This window comes from Eleginops maclovinus, chromosome 18 (genome assembly GCF_036324505.1).
Source record: "Eleginops maclovinus isolate JMC-PN-2008 ecotype Puerto Natales chromosome 18, JC_Emac_rtc_rv5, whole genome shotgun sequence".
Classification (NCBI taxonomy): Eukaryota; Metazoa; Chordata; class Actinopteri; order Perciformes; family Eleginopidae; genus Eleginops; species Eleginops maclovinus.
In genome coordinates this window covers 18,758,854-18,777,745 of record NC_086366.1, presented here as the reverse complement: position 1 = coordinate 18,777,745, position 18,892 = coordinate 18,758,854, and the positions used below count along the sequence as shown (strand labels likewise).

At 42.0% G+C, this 18,892-nt stretch overlaps 1 protein-coding gene and 1 long non-coding RNA gene across 2 annotated transcripts in view; one reads left to right on the top strand and one right to left on the bottom strand.

Moving 5' to 3' along the window:
* LOC134880345 (uncharacterized) overlaps positions 1–266 on the top strand; it is a 29,744-nt gene extending 29,478 nt beyond the window's left edge. Inside the window, exon 2 of the long non-coding RNA XR_010167921.1 lies at positions 123–266. This is a non-coding gene — a long non-coding RNA (uncharacterized LOC134880345). The remainder of the gene's footprint in view (positions 1–122) is intronic.
* Positions 1–18,892, bottom strand: part of LOC134880339 (rho guanine nucleotide exchange factor TIAM1-like) — a 42,199-nt gene that overhangs the window by 5,124 nt on the left and 18,183 nt on the right. The window contains exons 2-18 of the mRNA XM_063907252.1: positions 18,043–18,125; positions 16,975–17,896; positions 15,538–15,994; positions 14,899–15,071; positions 14,520–14,744; positions 12,069–12,254; positions 10,414–10,560; positions 10,185–10,259; positions 9,705–9,872; positions 9,196–9,300; positions 8,678–8,759; positions 8,305–8,391; positions 7,355–7,567; positions 6,810–6,907; positions 1,950–2,135; positions 570–638; positions 90–215 (exon numbers count right to left, since the gene is read on the bottom strand). Coding sequence (XP_063763322.1) covers positions 90–215; positions 570–638; positions 1,950–2,135; positions 6,810–6,907; positions 7,355–7,567; positions 8,305–8,391; positions 8,678–8,759; positions 9,196–9,300; positions 9,705–9,872; positions 10,185–10,259; positions 10,414–10,560; positions 12,069–12,254; positions 14,520–14,744; positions 14,899–15,071; positions 15,538–15,994; positions 16,975–17,886 — 3,309 coding nt within the window. The 5' untranslated portion in view covers positions 17,887–17,896; positions 18,043–18,125. The remainder of the gene's footprint in view (positions 1–89; positions 216–569; positions 639–1,949; positions 2,136–6,809; positions 6,908–7,354; positions 7,568–8,304; positions 8,392–8,677; positions 8,760–9,195; positions 9,301–9,704; positions 9,873–10,184; positions 10,260–10,413; positions 10,561–12,068; positions 12,255–14,519; positions 14,745–14,898; positions 15,072–15,537; positions 15,995–16,974; positions 17,897–18,042; positions 18,126–18,892) is intronic.

Here is an 18,892-nt window from a genome sequence, read left to right as displayed (position 1 = left end):
CAACCAGTCATTACAGAAGACTTTATGGGTGTTTTAAATGCTTGTTGATGATCCTATCTTTTGGTATACGTTACTCAAAAAGGGTTTACCTTAAACTGATCCACTGTCTCCAACTTCTCTAGATCTGGAACCAGTCTGGTCCCGTCTTCCAGGGTCTTGAGAAACTCCAACTGAAACTCCACCATTTCTGCCAAGTTTCCAAACAGTACATCCAGCTAGAGGAAAAGGGTATTGGAACAAAGTTAAAATAAAATCCCCTCATTACAGTTTGTCTTCTGTAATATGTCTCAATATCTTCTCATGGTGCATACACTAGAAGCCCTCTGCTACAGTTAGAGCATGGAACCTCAAACATTATAACACAACCAAATTATTGTCAGTATTGCAAGTGCATGTAAAACACCTCTACTTTTCAACCTTCCCCCCCACCCCCCTCTGTCATCCTCCACTCCTCTTGTCCTCGAACACAGCTACTCTTCACATGATTATGTAACCCACTTTTTTAAGAACAGTTTTGGCATTTAAAAGCCAACTTCCCCTCAAAGGCTGACAAAGAAAATGTGACATACCTCATCCTGTGTGAGGAAGGTCTCTTTCTGCAGTGGGGTTAAATATCTCCCAATGAGGCAATTGAGATCCTGCAAGATAAGAGTAAATTAAGTTTGATCCAGGGTTGACGAATCATTACCTGGAAAATAGATGTGAAAAACATGCAGCTTTGACACAAATCTTTCATATTCCTCACTACAAACAGTGATTGAATCACAGGGAAAGTTGGAAAGTTCCTCTTGGATCAGAGATGGAGTACATGCCTTTCTGCAGCTTTACAAACCCAAATAAATAAAAGACTATGCCTACAGTTACCTGGGCTGAACTGTAGAGAGCCTTTGAGATCAATAACCAGCTATTACAAAAAGTAATACATTAAACCATTTAACTTCTCCAAGAAGCCTGGCTGGCACTCTAAATGTACACATTTTCACATGTCTTGTTAATTAACAATCAACTGTAGCATGTATGAGTATGTATGTAAAGAGGAGTAGCCTAGGATATGTTTGTTATTAAGAATGAAATAATCAGCTTGAAGGTGTAATGTCTCACTTTGAATAGAAGGAACAACATAAACCGATTTGATTCTGAAGGGCCTGAATCACACCAGCATTCTGAATACCTGCTAATCAATGTGTGGGTATGAGTTGTCAAGGCAACGTTATGAGCTTAAAAAGCCTGTAAGAGGCATATTCATTTATGTCCAAATTGGTTTAAAAAAGGAAAGTATTTAAAATGTCAATTGGTGTCTGCCAACATGTGCCAAACAAACTGCATCAGCAACGGCTGAAACCATCAGGGATATGGGAGGTATTAGTATTTCAAATACAACTTACAAACACATTACTTAATATGACATTGATTGAAGTAAAGTATAGTCCCTCTTCATTTATTCCTTTTCCATTATTTGGTATCCCCCTTTATTATATTAGCAGTTGAGCTACTGCAAACTAAGCACAGAGACATAACGTCTGTTTGGTTCGGAGTAATTAGAACAAATAGCCCAAGTCCACCAAAAAACAGACCATCCCCTTGAAAGGTTGTACAATACAACATACATCATGCATAATGTGATTTCTATAATAAATATATATGAGCCCCTTGTAATGAAGTATAATATTTTAGATAGCGCTGACATTATACCATTATACTCCCTCTCTAACCCAGTTATTGTACCAAGCCACATTTATACCAGGCAGAAGAACATTAGGCAATATCCAGGCAAGGGCACAGCTGTGTCCCCCTTACATCTCCTGGGACACAGAGATAAATATGGATTGGCCATGTGGAATAGGTAATGCGTAGGGCTAAAACAACCAGAGGCAGACAAAAACACAGATCGATGGACAGGAGGAACACACACACACACACACACACACACTAAGAAGAATGGTACTTACTTTGACATAGGTGCGTTCGGTCTCCACTAGTTCACAGATGACTTTGCGTAGTTTGTCGGCATCAGAGAGCTGTCGGAGAGTTGCAGGAGGTGGGAAGGGTGAGTCTGGGCTAGGCGAAGAGGACACACACTCCGTGGGATTCATGTCATGGAGACTGCGGCAGAAAGCGGCAACCTGCTCCGTACTCTGCAACGAAAAAAAAGGACGGAAGTGTTGAGGAACAACTCCTACTCCCTGTGATGTAACTCCAGCCTGAACTCGAAGGAAATATCCAAAAGAAATCAAATCGGTAAAGAATCAGCACCTCAAATATAAACTTGCCGGAATCAATTTAGGCCTACTGGTGTGCACAGATTCATGACTGTGCAGAGAGTGAGCCTGCAGAGAGGCAGAGACGCAGTTCTAAAAAAAATCATTTGCACTAATTTGGTCTATTTTCAGTCTGTCATAACAATGGCTCTCCACCGCCCTCTCTTTCACTCACATCCCTCTTCATGCGTTTTCTTCCTACTTACTGATCGCTGGTGTAATGATTCAGTGCTTTTCACAGATTCAAAAGTATACCCACAACAGTGTCTGTCCACATGCAGTATAGTATAGGTTGCCGTGGAGACCAGAGCATTAGACTATCATTCTAGACGAAAAATAAACCCCACTCAGCTTAAACGGCTTATTAGTTACTTTGTTTGCAACATGCTAAAACTTCAGCAGTCAGAACAATTACATCGCATATAGGCTTTGTTCATAAGAACACAAACAAACTAATTCTATTCTTTTGGAAAGAATTGAATAGATCAAACACTAATTACCAAATGCTTTTCTATAAGTCGATGACACATGAAGCTTTATAGAGAAAGCTGCCGGAAGCAAACCGGTTTGGCCACATGACAGGCACCACTAGCAGGTACTGAGCGCACAACAGGGAGCTAAGGTTGTTATACAGATTTTTATAGACCAGACAGAAGCAGTTTATCCCGTCACACCTACAAGCTCCTCTGGGAGATGATAACAATATAGTCTCGACACAGCTGCAGAAGATGTAACGTTATAATTCTTAAAATAAACATCTTAATTGTGTTTTTAGTAACTAGTCTCACAGTGTAAGCTTCAAAAACACATCATTTAAACTGTGAAATACCAATTATTTTCACGATGAAAAACGTACCTCAATCAAAAGAACACTGTTATCCAGTGACAGTCGTGCATCTTATACAGCTTTGCAAATGACACTGGTTATAATCAGCATTGTTATCTAATCAGACTGACAAATCCATATGTGAGGCACGACAACAGTTTGTCCCTATTAATATCGTTCCCACAACAACCAGGCAGCTTCCAGATCAACAGATGAACAAAGGAGTGCCATCATGCCTGTGAATATAATGTTGCAAATGCAATTTACACCAATGCCCTTTTTGGAAATGTAGCTAAATCTCTATTAAAAGAGCAGCTGCATTTCGTCCTCTTTTTTATGGTGTTTTCCGGTTTTCCACAGTAAAACATGTCTGTATGCCTTTATTTGTGTATGCAGTGGTTTACTGTTGTGAGGACAAACTGTACATTTAGGCAAAATAGAAGTTTAAGAGCACAAACAGGCAAAGAAGTTAGAAAAAAAAACATACGCAACAACAGCACAAAACCCAAATATGCAACCAAAAATATAATGCAGAGAAAATAGGGTAGACAAATCCTTTAAATTAACCTGATTTCTTTTTCTTGCCAAAGTAAACTAAGCAAAGTGTACTGAATCCAAGTCCAGTCACATGATTCACAATGTAGACTAATCAACACAGTGGCAGCTTGGGTGCACGGACTGCCATGACACGACAGAACGAGGAGACAGATCATAGACGGGGGGCAAAGCTTCAAGTATTACATGAAAATCACAATACGTAGAAAAGAGAGACTGCCATGCGTTAATATGTGAGATGCTAAAGGAGAGGATTTCTCTTAGCAACTGAAGTATAGATAAAAACTGTTACAAAGCATTAAAGCGCTGATGAAGTAAACAGAAGACAGCATCTGCCTTCTGAAACTGAGAGAAGCCAACAATCAGAGAGCGACGTCTACAACAGTCCGGCTGTTTGTAATGTAACCCAGGTCTTCTTTGGTCAGATATGGAGAGATTCAGCTCCTGAGCATACAACGATACATTTTGGCATCCTCTGAAGCACTTCAGTGATTATGGGACAATTCTGCGACACAACAGTGACTCACTGCTTGCTCTTGTCTGTAGCAGCAAAGAGTATGTGTGAAACAAATTCCCCTTTCTTGCTGAAAGAAAAGGTGCAACTCTCACGAGAATAAAAACAGCAGCAGCTTACGCATGTATCACAGCAGCAGCAAGAGGGAGTCAGGTAGAGAAAAGGAATACAAAGAAAGGAATCTCACCAGATGAAGCATGTCATACATGGAGTCAGTGGAGCGCTTGCTGTGTTTGCTCCACTTCAGGACGGACATAGCCAGGTGCAGGTGGACAGTCAGTGACAGGTAAAGTGCCAGAGAGAAAGAGACTCCAGGCTTTGGAAAAGTCTAGTATATACTGCGCCTCTCTAATACATGTCTCAGCCGTTTTGTCTTTCCTCTGATTTAGAAAAGAAGGAGAAGGTTCTGTTGTGTTCCTGATGAAGATGAGTGGAGCTGCTCAGCCTCCTCCTCTCCGCCCACCAACGCTTACAGCCTTCCAACTCCCCTTCTTTTCACCCTCGTTCTGCTGTATTTCTGTCACTAATATTCTGATGTTTTCTCTCTCCCTCTCTCTCTTCTCTAAACTCAGGCACACAGTGTGAGTGTGAAGATCTGTCCAACTCCAGCAGCATTGTAAATGAGTCTTCATAATCCTCCAGCCTGGGGATGAGAGCAAGGGAGCAGGAGGGAAGGAGTCTCCTCTTTAAGGTTGTGGTGGAGCAGGATTGGCTGGGCGAGCCACGCTGCAGTAGAATATAAATGCAGTTTTCAGGAATAGGGGGAGAGTGATGGGGAGAGGGGAGCTTCAAAGGAGCAGGCTGCATACGAGGGTGAATGCAGGAACTACCAGTGTGGGAATATTGAAGGACAAAAAGGAGTGGAAAATGTTTAGGCGTGCCAAAATGTATGTAATAAAAGTAATAAATCAAATGAGATATGGGTTCCACCAGCCAATATCCCAGCCCTTGTATAGATAAGTAACCGAGGGAAACATGAAAAATACAGTAGCAGAGATTAATGTCCTTCCTCTCGCGGTCGATGCCAGGACTTATGTAACAACTCACTCTCATTACTTTTCTGAAGTGCATTTTTACCCTCAGGTAATTGGGACTTCTCCAACAATGCCCTCAAACAAAGACCAACATCCAATGAGTGTCGGAGGTAGAAGCGCAAAGCGGAGTCAGTACCTTGTGGTCGGCACTGATGGTCATTCAGAGTCCGTGCTCTGAATGGCTGACACTGACCAATGTGACCATCTAAATATACCCCAGACCACGTGAAGGGGACAGAAATGTATTTTTGCGAAAGGTTTGTCCCAGTTCTAAAGCAGCCAACAAAACATTTCTGCAGGAGCTGGATTTCGTACATTTTATGGATTATTTACCCTTTACATTGACAAGAGCTTCTGTAAATACAACTCAATGGTTGCGCCGCTGTTGCTGTCAGTAGGTGCATTTGTTGCTACAAGAAGTTGAGGGATTGATGATGTTGTACAGTTGGTTTGGGCTATCAGGCACAGCCAAAAGGTGGAACAATTTGCATATCATTTGTGTGATTTTGTTTTGTTATTAGTGAGCTTGTGGTGCAATGTCAGACATAGTTACCGCATTGCAGATACAAAGACTTCATTCAATCTTTCAGAAGAATTAAGTATTTCAGAGTGCAGCGTCTTACAGTGATTCATCAAATACTTTCAATCCTACACAAAGGCAGAAAAGGGACGCTGTAATGTAATTCATCTTCAGAAATCTAGCATCAGAGCGAGAGGAGGGGCAGTCAGCGATACAAAAGAAAAAGTAACGTTGAAAAATAAAAAAGGCACAGTGGGTTTCAGACCAACACTTTGTTTGATCAAATCCTTATTCCCCATCCTTATTTAACACATTCAATTATAATCAAGTAGAGCACAAGTACCTAAAAATTGCACTGAGTACATTCATTGCGTAAATGTACTTAGTTACTTCCCACCTCTGATAATTATTGGTAAACAGATTCCCTTAGATATCCTTGGAGCCCCTCATTCTTATTGATAAGAGGTAAACTAAATGAAGAAATTATTTAATTTACCATTTCATGACAGGAGGCTATTTGTTTTTACCAAGCAAAAGAATAATAATTTATATTTATATGCCACTTCAATAGTAAGTCTTTGAGAGGTCTTTCTCCTATACCGCTTTCCTATATTTTTTTATTTGTGTCTGTATGTTCATAGAGTTAAAATGAATACACCTCCATTCACCACCTAAAGCTAATCACCACACACAATTAGAATGCAACCTCAATCAAAGACCCATACATCACGAAGCTGTAATAGTCTCCAATGCATGTAGGCATACGATTATATTATAGTCCCTTTGATTTCCATTATGTCAGAGGCTACACTAAGTGCACTTACACAACAGCCATGTGTCATGAAAGAGAAGTGGAAACCTGGTGCAGATTTGAAGATTAACACCTGGACATATAAATATGGACCCTGCTCAGCTTGTCTCAGAATAAAACGTGCCAGCGTCAGATGGCGCCTCAAGCTGTGTTGAAACAAACTGTTCTAAAGCGTTCCTTTCATAATAACATTAAAGACAAGGACAGAAGCCAACACATCTCCTGTCAGATGGTGTAAGCAGTAATACTAAATCAATGCTCCACAAACCAATAACAAAATATTGCTCTTACCTTTCTGCACTCAAAATCACTGAAGATCTCAGAGTCGTCGTCCAGGCTATCTCCTGAGCTCTCGAGCAACAGTCCCACCCCATCATCCAGGATCTCCTCTGCAACAAACATAACAGTCATGAATAAAAAAATATCTTTAAAATTAGATAAATGCATCTTTCACAAGCACTGTAAAAGTGCATGTGAAATATTGTCTCTGCTTTCTCATTCATGTTAAGATTGAAAACCTTTACGTGACACTTATCAAACGTATCCATAAAGTGGGGCTGCGACACACTGCTGAAAGCCTCCTTTCCTCTATAAATACGACTCTCGAGATTCACTCTGCTTGCATAATTTAGACTGGTGTCACACTAAGGACACCAGCGTTAAATAAAAATAAAGATTGAAAGACTGACATATAAAAACTGACAACTTTTACTGGACAGCTGGGTTGGTAAACATGACCATTATGACAGAAATTGAGGGAAATTGAAGCGCAAGGGGAGAAAAAACCTAGGGTGGACTAGTTTTTAAAGTCATATTGTTTTTAGGCTGCTTCTCACCTTGACTCTGGGAGAAGATGTCCGTGTAGAGATCTTCCTCCGCATCGGAGCGGCGAGGCGGTAGGTAGCAGAGCTGTCGGCGTTCCACAGAAGGCAAGGTGTTTACTGTCAGAGCCAGCGAGGCTTGAGAGAAAGCAGCCTTCATGTCGGAGAAGTTGAGACTGTGAGAGTCTTTTCCATTCAGCTGAAGTATTTCATCCCCTGCATTAAGACCTGCAAAGTGAGAACACAATGAGCTTGGATTCAAATGGATGCCTGTTATACATCGATGCACCAAATTAAGTGAGTATATCCTTTCCCTAGTAAGTGATTGTAACATCAATCCATCTCATTTTAAGCATTGATTAACATGCCATTATAGCCATAATTAAGAGAGAGAAATATTTCTCAGAATAAAAATACTAGTTTGGAGGAAATGACCATATTATCTTTGCCTTTCAGACCCACTCATCTGAATACCCTGTAGTTTCAAATGCTGAGACACTGCAGATGTATCACTTTCTGCAGCACAGCCTCCCTGCATGCGCTCTGCTTGGACTATGACCAGCTCCAGCATGATATTTTGACATCAATCAACCAATGCAGTCTAACTTCACAGCAGGGGTACCGATGTGAAGCAGCTGTGGTGAGGTGTATTCAGCGCCATCCTTCACAAGAGCCAGTGAGAGGCAGTGTGGTTATTATTACAGTAATCATTGCCCTTGAGAACAGCTGTGTTCTCTGAAGCCGTCGCTGCCTATTGCAAAACATGCGCTAATGCATTTCTAAAGAGATGCAGTGAAAACGTCTTGACCTCGATATGCGAAAAATGCAGTGTTTTGAAAACATAGGAAATATTTGCCAGTGCAGGCCCGATTCTTTTTTTCTAACTTCAACCCATCGGTTCACTGAGACAAATTGATTGTTTTTGGAGGGAGTTTATTTTAAGGGAATGAACGGTAATGACGAACCTTTTGCGAAGGCCAATCCTCCCGCCTTCACATCAGTGATGTAGAGCTGTTGTACTCCGTCCTCCTCCACCACCGAAATTGAGAAACCTGGAGGAGGAAATGGCAGAAGCAGAGAGGCGAGTGAGAGAGAGAGACAGAGAAAGGGGGGACTCTTATATAAAACACATCAGAGGGATTTGTGCAGTACAAATGGGAATCGTGTGCGAAAAGAAAAACACACAGGTCATGTATAGGTCAAAGAAAAGCAATTATTTCACTGAAAACAACACCACCACATATGATATCTCGGACATTAAGGTCCTTACAACATCTTAACTGAAAACCAAAATCATACCATAACATCATAACACAGAATCCTTTAAATGGTTCTTACCGTATCCAATCATGCAGGATTCATCTCTGTCAAACTGGATTACTTTCGTAATTTTGGAGCAGAGCTCAATTTCTTTGTAAAGCTGTGAAGAACAAAAAGAGTTATTATACAAGTCGTGATATATCGACTTATTTTATTAATATTCTGGTGGGATGGTTATTACATGCAAAGAGTGTTCATTTTGTGTATTTTTAGACACAGCAGCTCTTTGCAGAGACTTTATGCAAGATGGTCTGTGATACAAGATAGAAGTCACTGCAGATCTGATTATCAAAGGCTCTCCATAAATACATCTATGTTTAAGTACATGGTCCTCCCAAGCAGGCATTCCTCCCGAGGATAAAAATACAAAGCATGTTAATAATTCACAACAAAAGGATGTTCCTATGGTCTGTGGTTTTCTCCATGTTGTGATTCCCTCCACATCTAATACAATATTTTTTTACCTTTTAAAATCTAAGAAAAAAAGTGTTTCAGAGAGGATGAAAAAGATCACGTTTGAGCAGGCAGTTACATACCAAGTCACACACGTCCTCTTCTGGTTTGGGAATGTAGAATTGCACTTGGTTTTCAATGAGAAACTTGAGTCGCAAGTAATGCTTGGTAGGATCAAGCTGGTGAGCCTGTGGGATGAGGATAGACAGTTTTGAAAAAAAAGTGTTAAGTTATGCAATATTTTCACACAGCAACATAGTAGTGATGTGATGTCTAATTCACACTACAGGACCTATAGGCCTTGTATGTTTTTTAGTTAATTTACAACTCAACTAAAAAACCGCTCATCGTTGCAGTGATTGACCATTTTGGGAAAACCTATTTTAATATGTTTTAAACCATCATGAATGTTGCAGTCCATATTTTGGCTATAGTCATGGTCAAAAACACTGGATATATCCCGTAAAATGATGTCATGACAGTCCAGACATCCTTTTAAATGTCTTCTGCTTTTGTTTCCTTAATCTTTGTCATACAAACATTACTGGATAGAATTGTGTTTTAGGTCAGGTAGATGAGAATGTTCCAATACCTTGCAGATGGTTTCTAGAACACACAGTGCAGACTCCCCGGGCTGGATGATGGTCAGCACAGGCTGGTCATTTGGCAGACACACCCATGAAGGGGTGAGGTGGTCCGGGACCCAGATGTCACTTTCTGTGCTTGGCCGTGGAAGGCGCGAAGTTCCATCCTCACTTTTCTTTAAACGGAGACATCAAAAGGCTTATTTGGTGTGGGAATAATTTAACCATACTTGTGAAATACTCAAACAAATGTTGGGATAAAATGTGTTTACATAGTTAGTTGTATTAATCATCTCAAAAGCAGCATAGTAACTTTTCTCACAGTACTTCCAATCTAGACAGCTTCAGTAAACCCACAGATGTGTAGCAATACAGCCTCTACTTGAAAACATGGAGGACTAATATTTTATTGACGTCAGTGTTCCCACTCATGTTTGACCTACACCTCGCTGTGAAGTGTATGAATACAGAAAAAGATTCCTCCTTACTGTGTGTTCCTTGGAAGGATCAGCATATATGCCATCTACAGACTTTTTCACTGGCTCCTCGCCATCAGCAAAGACCTGCTGGGACAAAAAGAGGTGAAGGGGTTATAACTCAAGCAGAGCAGTGGAGGATAAATGGTGGAAAAACAAGCACAAATAATGTATCTGTAAAGGCCAAGGCGGTTGTATTGATTGCTTTGGAACTTGAAATATAACTAAAATAATCGCAGACCTGGTTGATACTTGGATGGGCTTTTGTTTTTTTCTTTGAGGTAGTATCCAGACCCCACAGGGAGGAGAACCTGCTCTTGCGCTTGCTGCAGGAACGGGACATGGCCTGCGTTCTCCGTCTCACTCCGTTCTCCGTACGAGCTGCCACCTGCAAACAGCATGACATCTTACTCACAGCTCAATTATACCAAAAGGACATGTCGACAACTATCTGTTTCCCCTTATGTACAGTACACATGTTGCTAAATTCTAGGGCGAGTATGGCAAGCATTCATTTTTACACCGCACTCTGTACAACATTAGTTTAAAAAAAAAAGGAACCCAGGACACAAAAACAATAAACTCAAAAGACACATATGCCTAAAAGTGGTATTTGCTAGAAGTAGGTTTTTCAGGAGCATTACTCATTTCGATCAGGAAGCATTTCAACAGACTGTCTGCAAATTATAATGTTTTTTAAACTGACTTATTGGGTTAAATGAAATGAGGAAAAGAGGCCCACATGGATCTCAGCATGATGAAGATGTATAACAGGTACTAAGCTGTCATGACTATTTCACACATGAGCACTTAGCTCATGCTGATTTTTACTCAACCTGGCATTTCTAGGCCACTCGTTTATGAAGAAGCAAAAGGAAAAGGTCTTTTAAAATGTGCTGAAGCAGCAAAAGCTCTGTGGATGTAGGAGCATGTATGCTGTAAACGTAACCTCTGCACTCATTCTGTCTTTTTTTGTTCTGTCAACTTTTTCGCGCCATGTTTAGACATAGTGCTGATACAATTATAACTCATAGTAGAAATAAAGGAATAAGAGAGAGGGTTTAAAAGTCACAAGATTGGAAAAGAGGAGAGAGGTGTAAAGCTTCCTTGTTAGATATCCCACTCTGTTATCTTGCAGCTCTAACGCCCACCAGCTCCACAAAACTGCTTTGGTGGAAACTCACTATTCTGCACGTCTCTAGAAATCCAATACCTTTTCCTGTACTTCCAGTGTTTCTAGCCGTGGAGCACACAACCTCAGTGGGAGGCCAAAACTGAACTTAAGCTTCACAAACAGGTGTCCTGGCCTGCTTGAGACCTAGGCCCTAGAATAACACTGCTTTTAGTTTCAGGAATCCATTTCCTTGCCAGTCACCTTGTGCTTAGGGGTGACTGTATTTTGAGGGATATGAAGTATATAAGGAACTTATAAATAAAAAGGAAAATATTGTGTTTGGAAAGATCAACCTACATCTGAAGTTACAGCTCTGATTCCTGCACCTTTAGTTGGTGCTGCTTAATAATACTTCTGCTACTTCTATTCCCTCAAATATTCACTGATTTCAAGTAACATTTGTGTAGGCTCCAGCTAAATTTGTTTAAATTGATATACACCTAAGATGTCCTGAAAGAGCGCATCGGTTCTGAATCTTACTAAATGTAATAAAAAGCACAATGTCTGTATCGTGTATACAGGACTTCTGGACTAACTTTACCTCATGTAGATAAACAACAAGGATTAAACTTGTAAATCGCTTTGGATAAAAGCATCAGCAAAATAAAATGATGATGTAATGTATAAAGGGTTTCCCATTTCCCCCATCTCCTTTATGTCTCATGACAGTACTTGTATTTTAACTGTGTGTGAATCAAATTGAGAGAAAGGTTTTTTGTTACCAGTGCATGGAAGGATGAGACGGAGAATATACCAAGCCGGCCCATTGCCAGCTTGGTGGGACGAGAAGCAACGGCTAGCAGGCGTTTTGGGTTGGGCAGCTCTCCGCCCTGCAGGCTGGCCAGGTAGCACCTGAAGCGGAAGAGATCCATATGAAACTGCTCCAGGTTCTGCTCCCACAAGAAGATCTACAGAGTGAGAGGAACAACACAGCACAACATTGGGTTAATGGTTTGTCTTGTTTGTCAACTTCAGACCAAGATGGAGCATCTCCTATTCTCCCTAGGAGCTCTGTTACCATTTTGCAAGTGTTGCCAACCTGCACTCTCTGATCCTAATGGATGGCTGTATACTGGGGCAGTAGAGCAGGACATTGTGATTATTCACTGGGCCACCCCTACCCAGTCACGGTCCTGTACTGGTGTTTGGAAGAGGCAGCCAGTGCCACAGCGGTGCCAAGTAGCCCAGAGATGAGAAAGAAACAATACAGCACATTCCACTGGCAGATAGAGGCTGGGAGCGTTAGAGCTTTCTAAGGAGCAGGCCTATATCCATTCAAATCTGCACAATGTGAAACTTGACACTGCCAAACAGAACCGCTCCAACCAAGCACTACCTAACCGACCAAACAAAGGCCATTTGATCTCCCTCTTCTGTAAACACACCCATTAAAAAGGACAATGTGAGCTTTCAAATTAATTGAAAGAATGGCAGGCTATCAACTGGTGCCAACCTGCAGGCCATGTTTCAAAAACAAAAAGCAATATGGTGGCTGATAGATAGGCAGCATCATCAGCAGTCTCTAGCGGGTGATAGCATTTAGATCTGTTATTTAATCCACACAAACCTCTCTCTGCATCTCTGTCATGTCCTGTTTCAAGGATCAGAATAACTGATACTGGACACTTGTGAAATACTAGTTTCTAGTAATACCTCTTATTAAGTGGTTCATAACCAGAGTTGGGTGTAACGCGTTACAAAAGTAACGGAGTTACAGCAATGTACTACTTTTTAGTGTAACGCAGTAATATAACGCATTACTTATGAAATGTGGGTAATATAATACCCGTTACAACACATTTTAACCCGAAATGATGTGGTGTTTTGTTTTTAAGAATGCACAAACATCGTGAGACATTCCGACACCAGAGAAATAATTGTGCCGGTAGAATAGTAACTCAGTAAGCCCTTACTATTAGTTAAGAGGGCTGGAGAAACAGATTCGCGATTGAGAGCCACTTTCTCGCAATGGAGAGCTGCAGGCTCACAATGCAGAGCTGCAGGCTCATGGAAAAGAAAAGAAAAACACGAGTGCGCGCAGGCCGAAGCAGCAGAACTCTCGGGCTGCTCTGCTGGTTGAACCCGAGAAGTTGAGAAACTTGTGGCAGAGTGTTGAAGATCTGCAGCCTCTGTCCTCTGTGGAATCGCCGGCTTTTAGAAAGCTTGTCAGCAAAATCCCCACCAATGACAAGGTGAGCTAACGCTGCCATAGGTACTCGTTCATACAGTATACTGCAGGTTACAGGGCCGTGCAGAGGCTCCACTAACATGTTAGTAATAACAAACAGACGTAATGTTACCATTATCAAATATTATTCAGCCCAGTTAAACGGAGCATGAGTTTAATTTCAGCATACTGCCATAGATAGCTTTAATTAATTTTAGCATTTAAAGCCATACTTTTGCGGTTATTTTGGTGAAAGTAACTCAAAGTAACGCAAAAGTAGTGTAACGCATTACATTTCAGCAACAGTAATAATGTAATGTAACTTAGGCTATTACTTTAAAAAGACAGTAATAAGTAATATGTACGGTATTACATTTTGGAAGTAACTTGCCCATCACTGTTCATAACAATAACAGGTTATTAAAATATTATTAAAGTTATCGTTACTTTAGTCGTGCCAGGTATGAGAAATGCATGTTATTGCTGCAGGAGTTTTTCCTGATTCGCAAGTGAAGTTAAAGGTCATTTTGGAGCAGATTTCCTACTCTTTAACGTTTAAAAGTCAAGAGTCCACATTTAGGTGCATCTGCAGGAGGTTGATGACAAGCTGTTATGTTGATATAATACTTTAGTTTTTAGTAAATCAAGTTGAAGCTTGACTGTGACCTTTTATCAATGGCTCTTGGGTTGTTAACTTGCTTAACTGTTCAGAAAAGTTTAAAATCCAATTAATGTATCACAGCTGTGGCAAAAATCATTCCAACACAAGTTCTACTTTTATCCGTATTCAAATAACAATTTAATTATTTAAAAAAATGTAAACAATCTTAATTCATTTTTATACAAATGAGGTGGAGAGGTTTTTTCCACATTTGGCAATGCATACAGTTTCTATATTATACAGTATATTGTTAAGAAGTTATACAAGCACAGGTGAAGTGCTGCCTGGCATGTATGGACTGTATGCGAGATGCGCCTCAGTGAGAAAAGAGAATAAAAAACCCACCTGATCCAGGATGGTCTTCCTCTTCTTGGTGTCAGTAACGGCAGACAGCTGCATGTCACCCATCTTTTTCATCTTCTCGTCCATGTCTATCTTCTGCTCGAGCTTCTTGATCTCCGCGCGAAGCAGGCGCACCGTGTCCTCTCTGTGGTGCTGGCGGGCGACAGCAGTAGCACATGCCGAATGGATGGCTGTGATCCAGTTCTCCAGCTCAGTCTGGCTGCACGTCTGTGTGGGGGTCAGACAGGGAAATGTCAGAGGTTAAACAACAACTGGTTCCCGCCATTCAATATAAAAAGCTCTTTATTCACTTTTCCTGTACTAGTTCACAGCTAATTATAACAGCCTTCTCAGTCCAGATGCCATTTAATCATCCTCTTACCTGAAACAGAAAAGCGTCTCCCAGGGAGTTGCTGAGACAGAACACAAAGTCCTTTTTGGGATGCTCTGGTACAGCCTGGACAATGCTGTTCTCCACCCAGATTGCATGCTTGGGAATACTGTTGTTGTCAATGCCTGACCGCCCATCAGTCTCATAGAAGAACAGAGTGCAACCTAGAAAACCAAAACAATCCATTTAGTATTTAATATATCACATGAAAGCACTTCCTGGCCCCAGTCTATAGGAAAGATTGGCAACAATACAGATGATTCTTTTTAACATAGAGCCATATTTGCTCCAGCAATTTAATTCTGCTCTCCAGTGGCCAACATTAAGAAGTGCAGCCTGGCTGACAGCGAGGGAGGTTTCATGATCATTAGAGTTCTAATTCAATTTCCAACCCATTAAAGTGGCATCATATTTAATAAAGAAGTTTACCTCATGCTTAAATTGAAGCTTGGTTCAATAAGTGACTATACATTTAAATACATTTAGATTAGATTTGAGATTTTTCTGCCTAGGCCACTGTAAGATGTGATGATTAAAAATCAAAAGCATTCAACATTGACTAAGCTGTATCAGTACTGACATTATGGAATAGCTTGCAAATGCTAGGGACACATTGAGGGCATTACAAACCTTTCAGGGAAACCCAGTAACTCTTCCACTTGCGCCGCGTGGCTGACTCTACTTTCTTGTTCTTCTTGTGCACAAGGAAGTTCTTGACGGCAAGCCTGCCAGCTTTTCGCACCATGCCCTGGGCCACACTGAGCAGCACGTCAGACTGGTAGGCGGAGCTCATGGTGCTTTGCTCGTCACTCAGGGCAGACCCCGCCTCCTCCAAGCTCTCCGTCTGGCAGGAGCTCATCTCCAGTTCTTGACGAAAGTTCTCGTACACACCTTGAACGCACTCACTGGCCCCGCCGCCACTGCTGCTGCCGCTATCGCTGCCGGCGAACATGCTCCTGCCGGCCGCCGAGCACATGGAGAAGGAGGCCGACATGGTCTTGTAGCGTCGGGACTGGTGCTCTGCCTCGGCCGTCACCCCGTCGATGCCACTGTCCTCGTACTCGCTGCCCTCCCCGGCTGTGACATCCTGCGTCGTTGTAGAAGCACAAGATGGGTGAGAAGGCATGGCAACCACGTTCTCCTCATAACTAAGAATGGAACCCTTCAACAACTCCTGTCCTCAGTGCAACACATTTTTCGATGTACATGTAGGATATAGTATCCATTCTTCTAAACATGTGGCAAAAACTGTAACTACAGAGGCCACTTCTACTTCTGTTGATGGGTTGCTTTATCCTGAGGTCCTTTGCCAACTAATTGCTCAAAGCAAAACGTCTGCTGTTGTGTGCCTGCCCTCCCTGTGGCACCGCCGGGTCTGCCCTCTCCTACCCACATGGTCAAAGATCTGGAAGATGAAGGGGGCTACACCGAGCTTGGTATCTCCATCTGGTCACATGACCCAATCATGCGCTCCAGAGCCCCATTCTCTAGGGCCAACGGTGCCCCGCAGTGACAGGTCCACCATACACATTTTACTGTTACACTGTTCCACAGGCCTCCCCTTATTATCATGACAAAAGACTGAGGCATTTCAAAGGGGGGAGTGACTTTAAGCTCTAACTCCCCCCCCCCACTACCTCCCGTCATCGCAGACTCCTCTCCCAAGAAAAACAACAGTTTCATCAGGAAACGAGACATTGCTCCCCTGATATTAGCTTTAGTTTTAAACTTAATCTGTTTCAGCAGCTTATCATCTGAAAACTGAATGCAGCAGAGGAAACAGACAATGGGAGGGAAAAAAATAATGAGGGGAGCCGTCTTTCTTAGTGATGCCACCAGACCACATTTATATTCTGCTCAGCTTTTGATACTCTATCCAAGGAGCATGAAAGAGCCATGACACTTCCTGACACTTAATAATAAACATGAATGCATGCTTTATACTTTCATGGATGGGGCAAGGAATTGGTTCTTTTAGCTATTAATCCTGCCACCTTTTAAAAAGACATCACTTGGTCTTGGTTGTGTAAAAAGAACAGCACAAAGAGAAATTAGTTTTCATCTTACCTGTATAGTCTGCGCTCTCCTGCCTTGCATACTGGCACACATGGCAGCTTGGTGGCTGCTGAGGCCTTCGGACAGGCAGTGGGAACGCCGGCATGGCAGGGTGTATGCACTGTAGGTGTTCCCTTCCTCCTCAGATGGGGAGATCATCTTATCATCCTCGCCCTCCCTGATGGCCCTGTTGGCGCCGTGCCACTTGGCATAGCGGCCGTGGGGTTGCCTGCGAGTAGAGCTCTTCTGGCTGTACAGCTCATCCAGGGAGTTGGCCCTGTCAGCGGAGTCTGTGGGGCTGGACTGCAGGTGTCCTTTACAGTCAGTAAAGTCCCTCTCGCTGGCTGGGTCTATGATCTCCTCTGTGCTGGTCAGGTGCTCCTGGCTGAGGTCAGAGAGGGAAAACTCCAGGCTGTCTTCTCGCCACATGTCTGCAGACTTAGACCTCTTTTTCTTGAAGCTTACAGTTTCATTGGAGCTGTCCCGTGTTTTCTGAAGGTAAGTTACCTCACCCATGTACTCGTCTTTGTCCTGCACCTCCTCTGCAGTGGGGCCAGGAAGGGTTACGTGCATTGTATTCATATGCACAGAAGGATTGGTCAGGTCGTTGTGAAAGGACACAGGTCGCAGGTTCATTGCCACACGGTCCACCCAAATTGGACTTCCAAAGTCTGGGAGGATATTCGTCTCATTGAAGGGCTCCAGGCCATGGTCAGCTAGGGATTGTGGGATACTGGGGGTGCTACTTGAGCGTGTACTCGTCTCAGAGTTCCTGTGCTCTATTTTCCCTGATGAAGCATGCCGAGAGCGTCTGGACTGCTTGTTGGATATGCGAAGAGATCGAGACATGTGCTTACGTGAAAGATAGCCATGTTCATTACCGTAGAGGGCATGGTCCCCGTTCTGGCTCTCAACATTTCCCATAGTTCAGAGGCTAAACAGAAGTGAACTTAGGTTAAGATAACTCCAAAGGAACATAGAACCACTGCAGGCACATTATGTAATTGAATGTCTGAACAGAAATGTGTGTTTGCTTGTGTGTATGTCAAATGACAGAATTGTGTCTGAATGTTAACCTACCTGCAGGATCGTATTGATTTTTCAGGCATTTTGTTCCGTCACTGGAGCTTCAGACAGTTTGCTTGATCAGCTGCAGGTAAGCTCTATACAAAAGAAGAGAAAAACAAAAGTCCACATGAGAAATAATATCAAATATGTTCCTTTAGTGCTTCCAATTATGGATAGTATTATATGATTGAATATTGGATCTATCTTTGACCAGTAGTCAACAACGTTGTACGCAAAGCCAGAGCCATTTGTTTTTTCCCACCAAGAGCCTCTTATACATGTATAGAGCATAATCAACAGGACAAAACATTATCAAGAATCCCTCAATAACAATATATAAAGCAAGATGCAGATATTATCAGTTAAATCAGAGTAAGGTTAAGCATTCATCAACTGTAACTAAGATGAGGATTTGAGAAGCCACCACCCTTATAAAAGGAGGAAAAAGACATAATAGCAGGACCAAGAGTGTATGAACACATACGCCTTCATAAATTATTGTACTTTTATACCCATTATCCCATGTATTTCTACTCCTTTACAAAATCCCTTTTTGGAAAATGAGATGCGAGACTCCTTGTCACTTACTACCAGAAAAAAAGAGCCAGTTTTGGTCAAAATAGATTGATAGTCACCACCCTCACTTGGACAGAGAAGTGATCCATGCAGCCCCTTTCAACGTGCACAGGGGTTGTGTGAAGTGGAGGGGACGTAATGAAAGTATGAGCACTGTTTGTGACAGCCTGAGTGAACATGAGTTATTCAGAGCTGGAGCTGAAGCAAGTCGTCTATGTAGTGTTGTTGTTGTTGTTGTTGTCGTCTTCTCTCAAGAACTACCACTTGCATTAAAGGAGACTGGAAG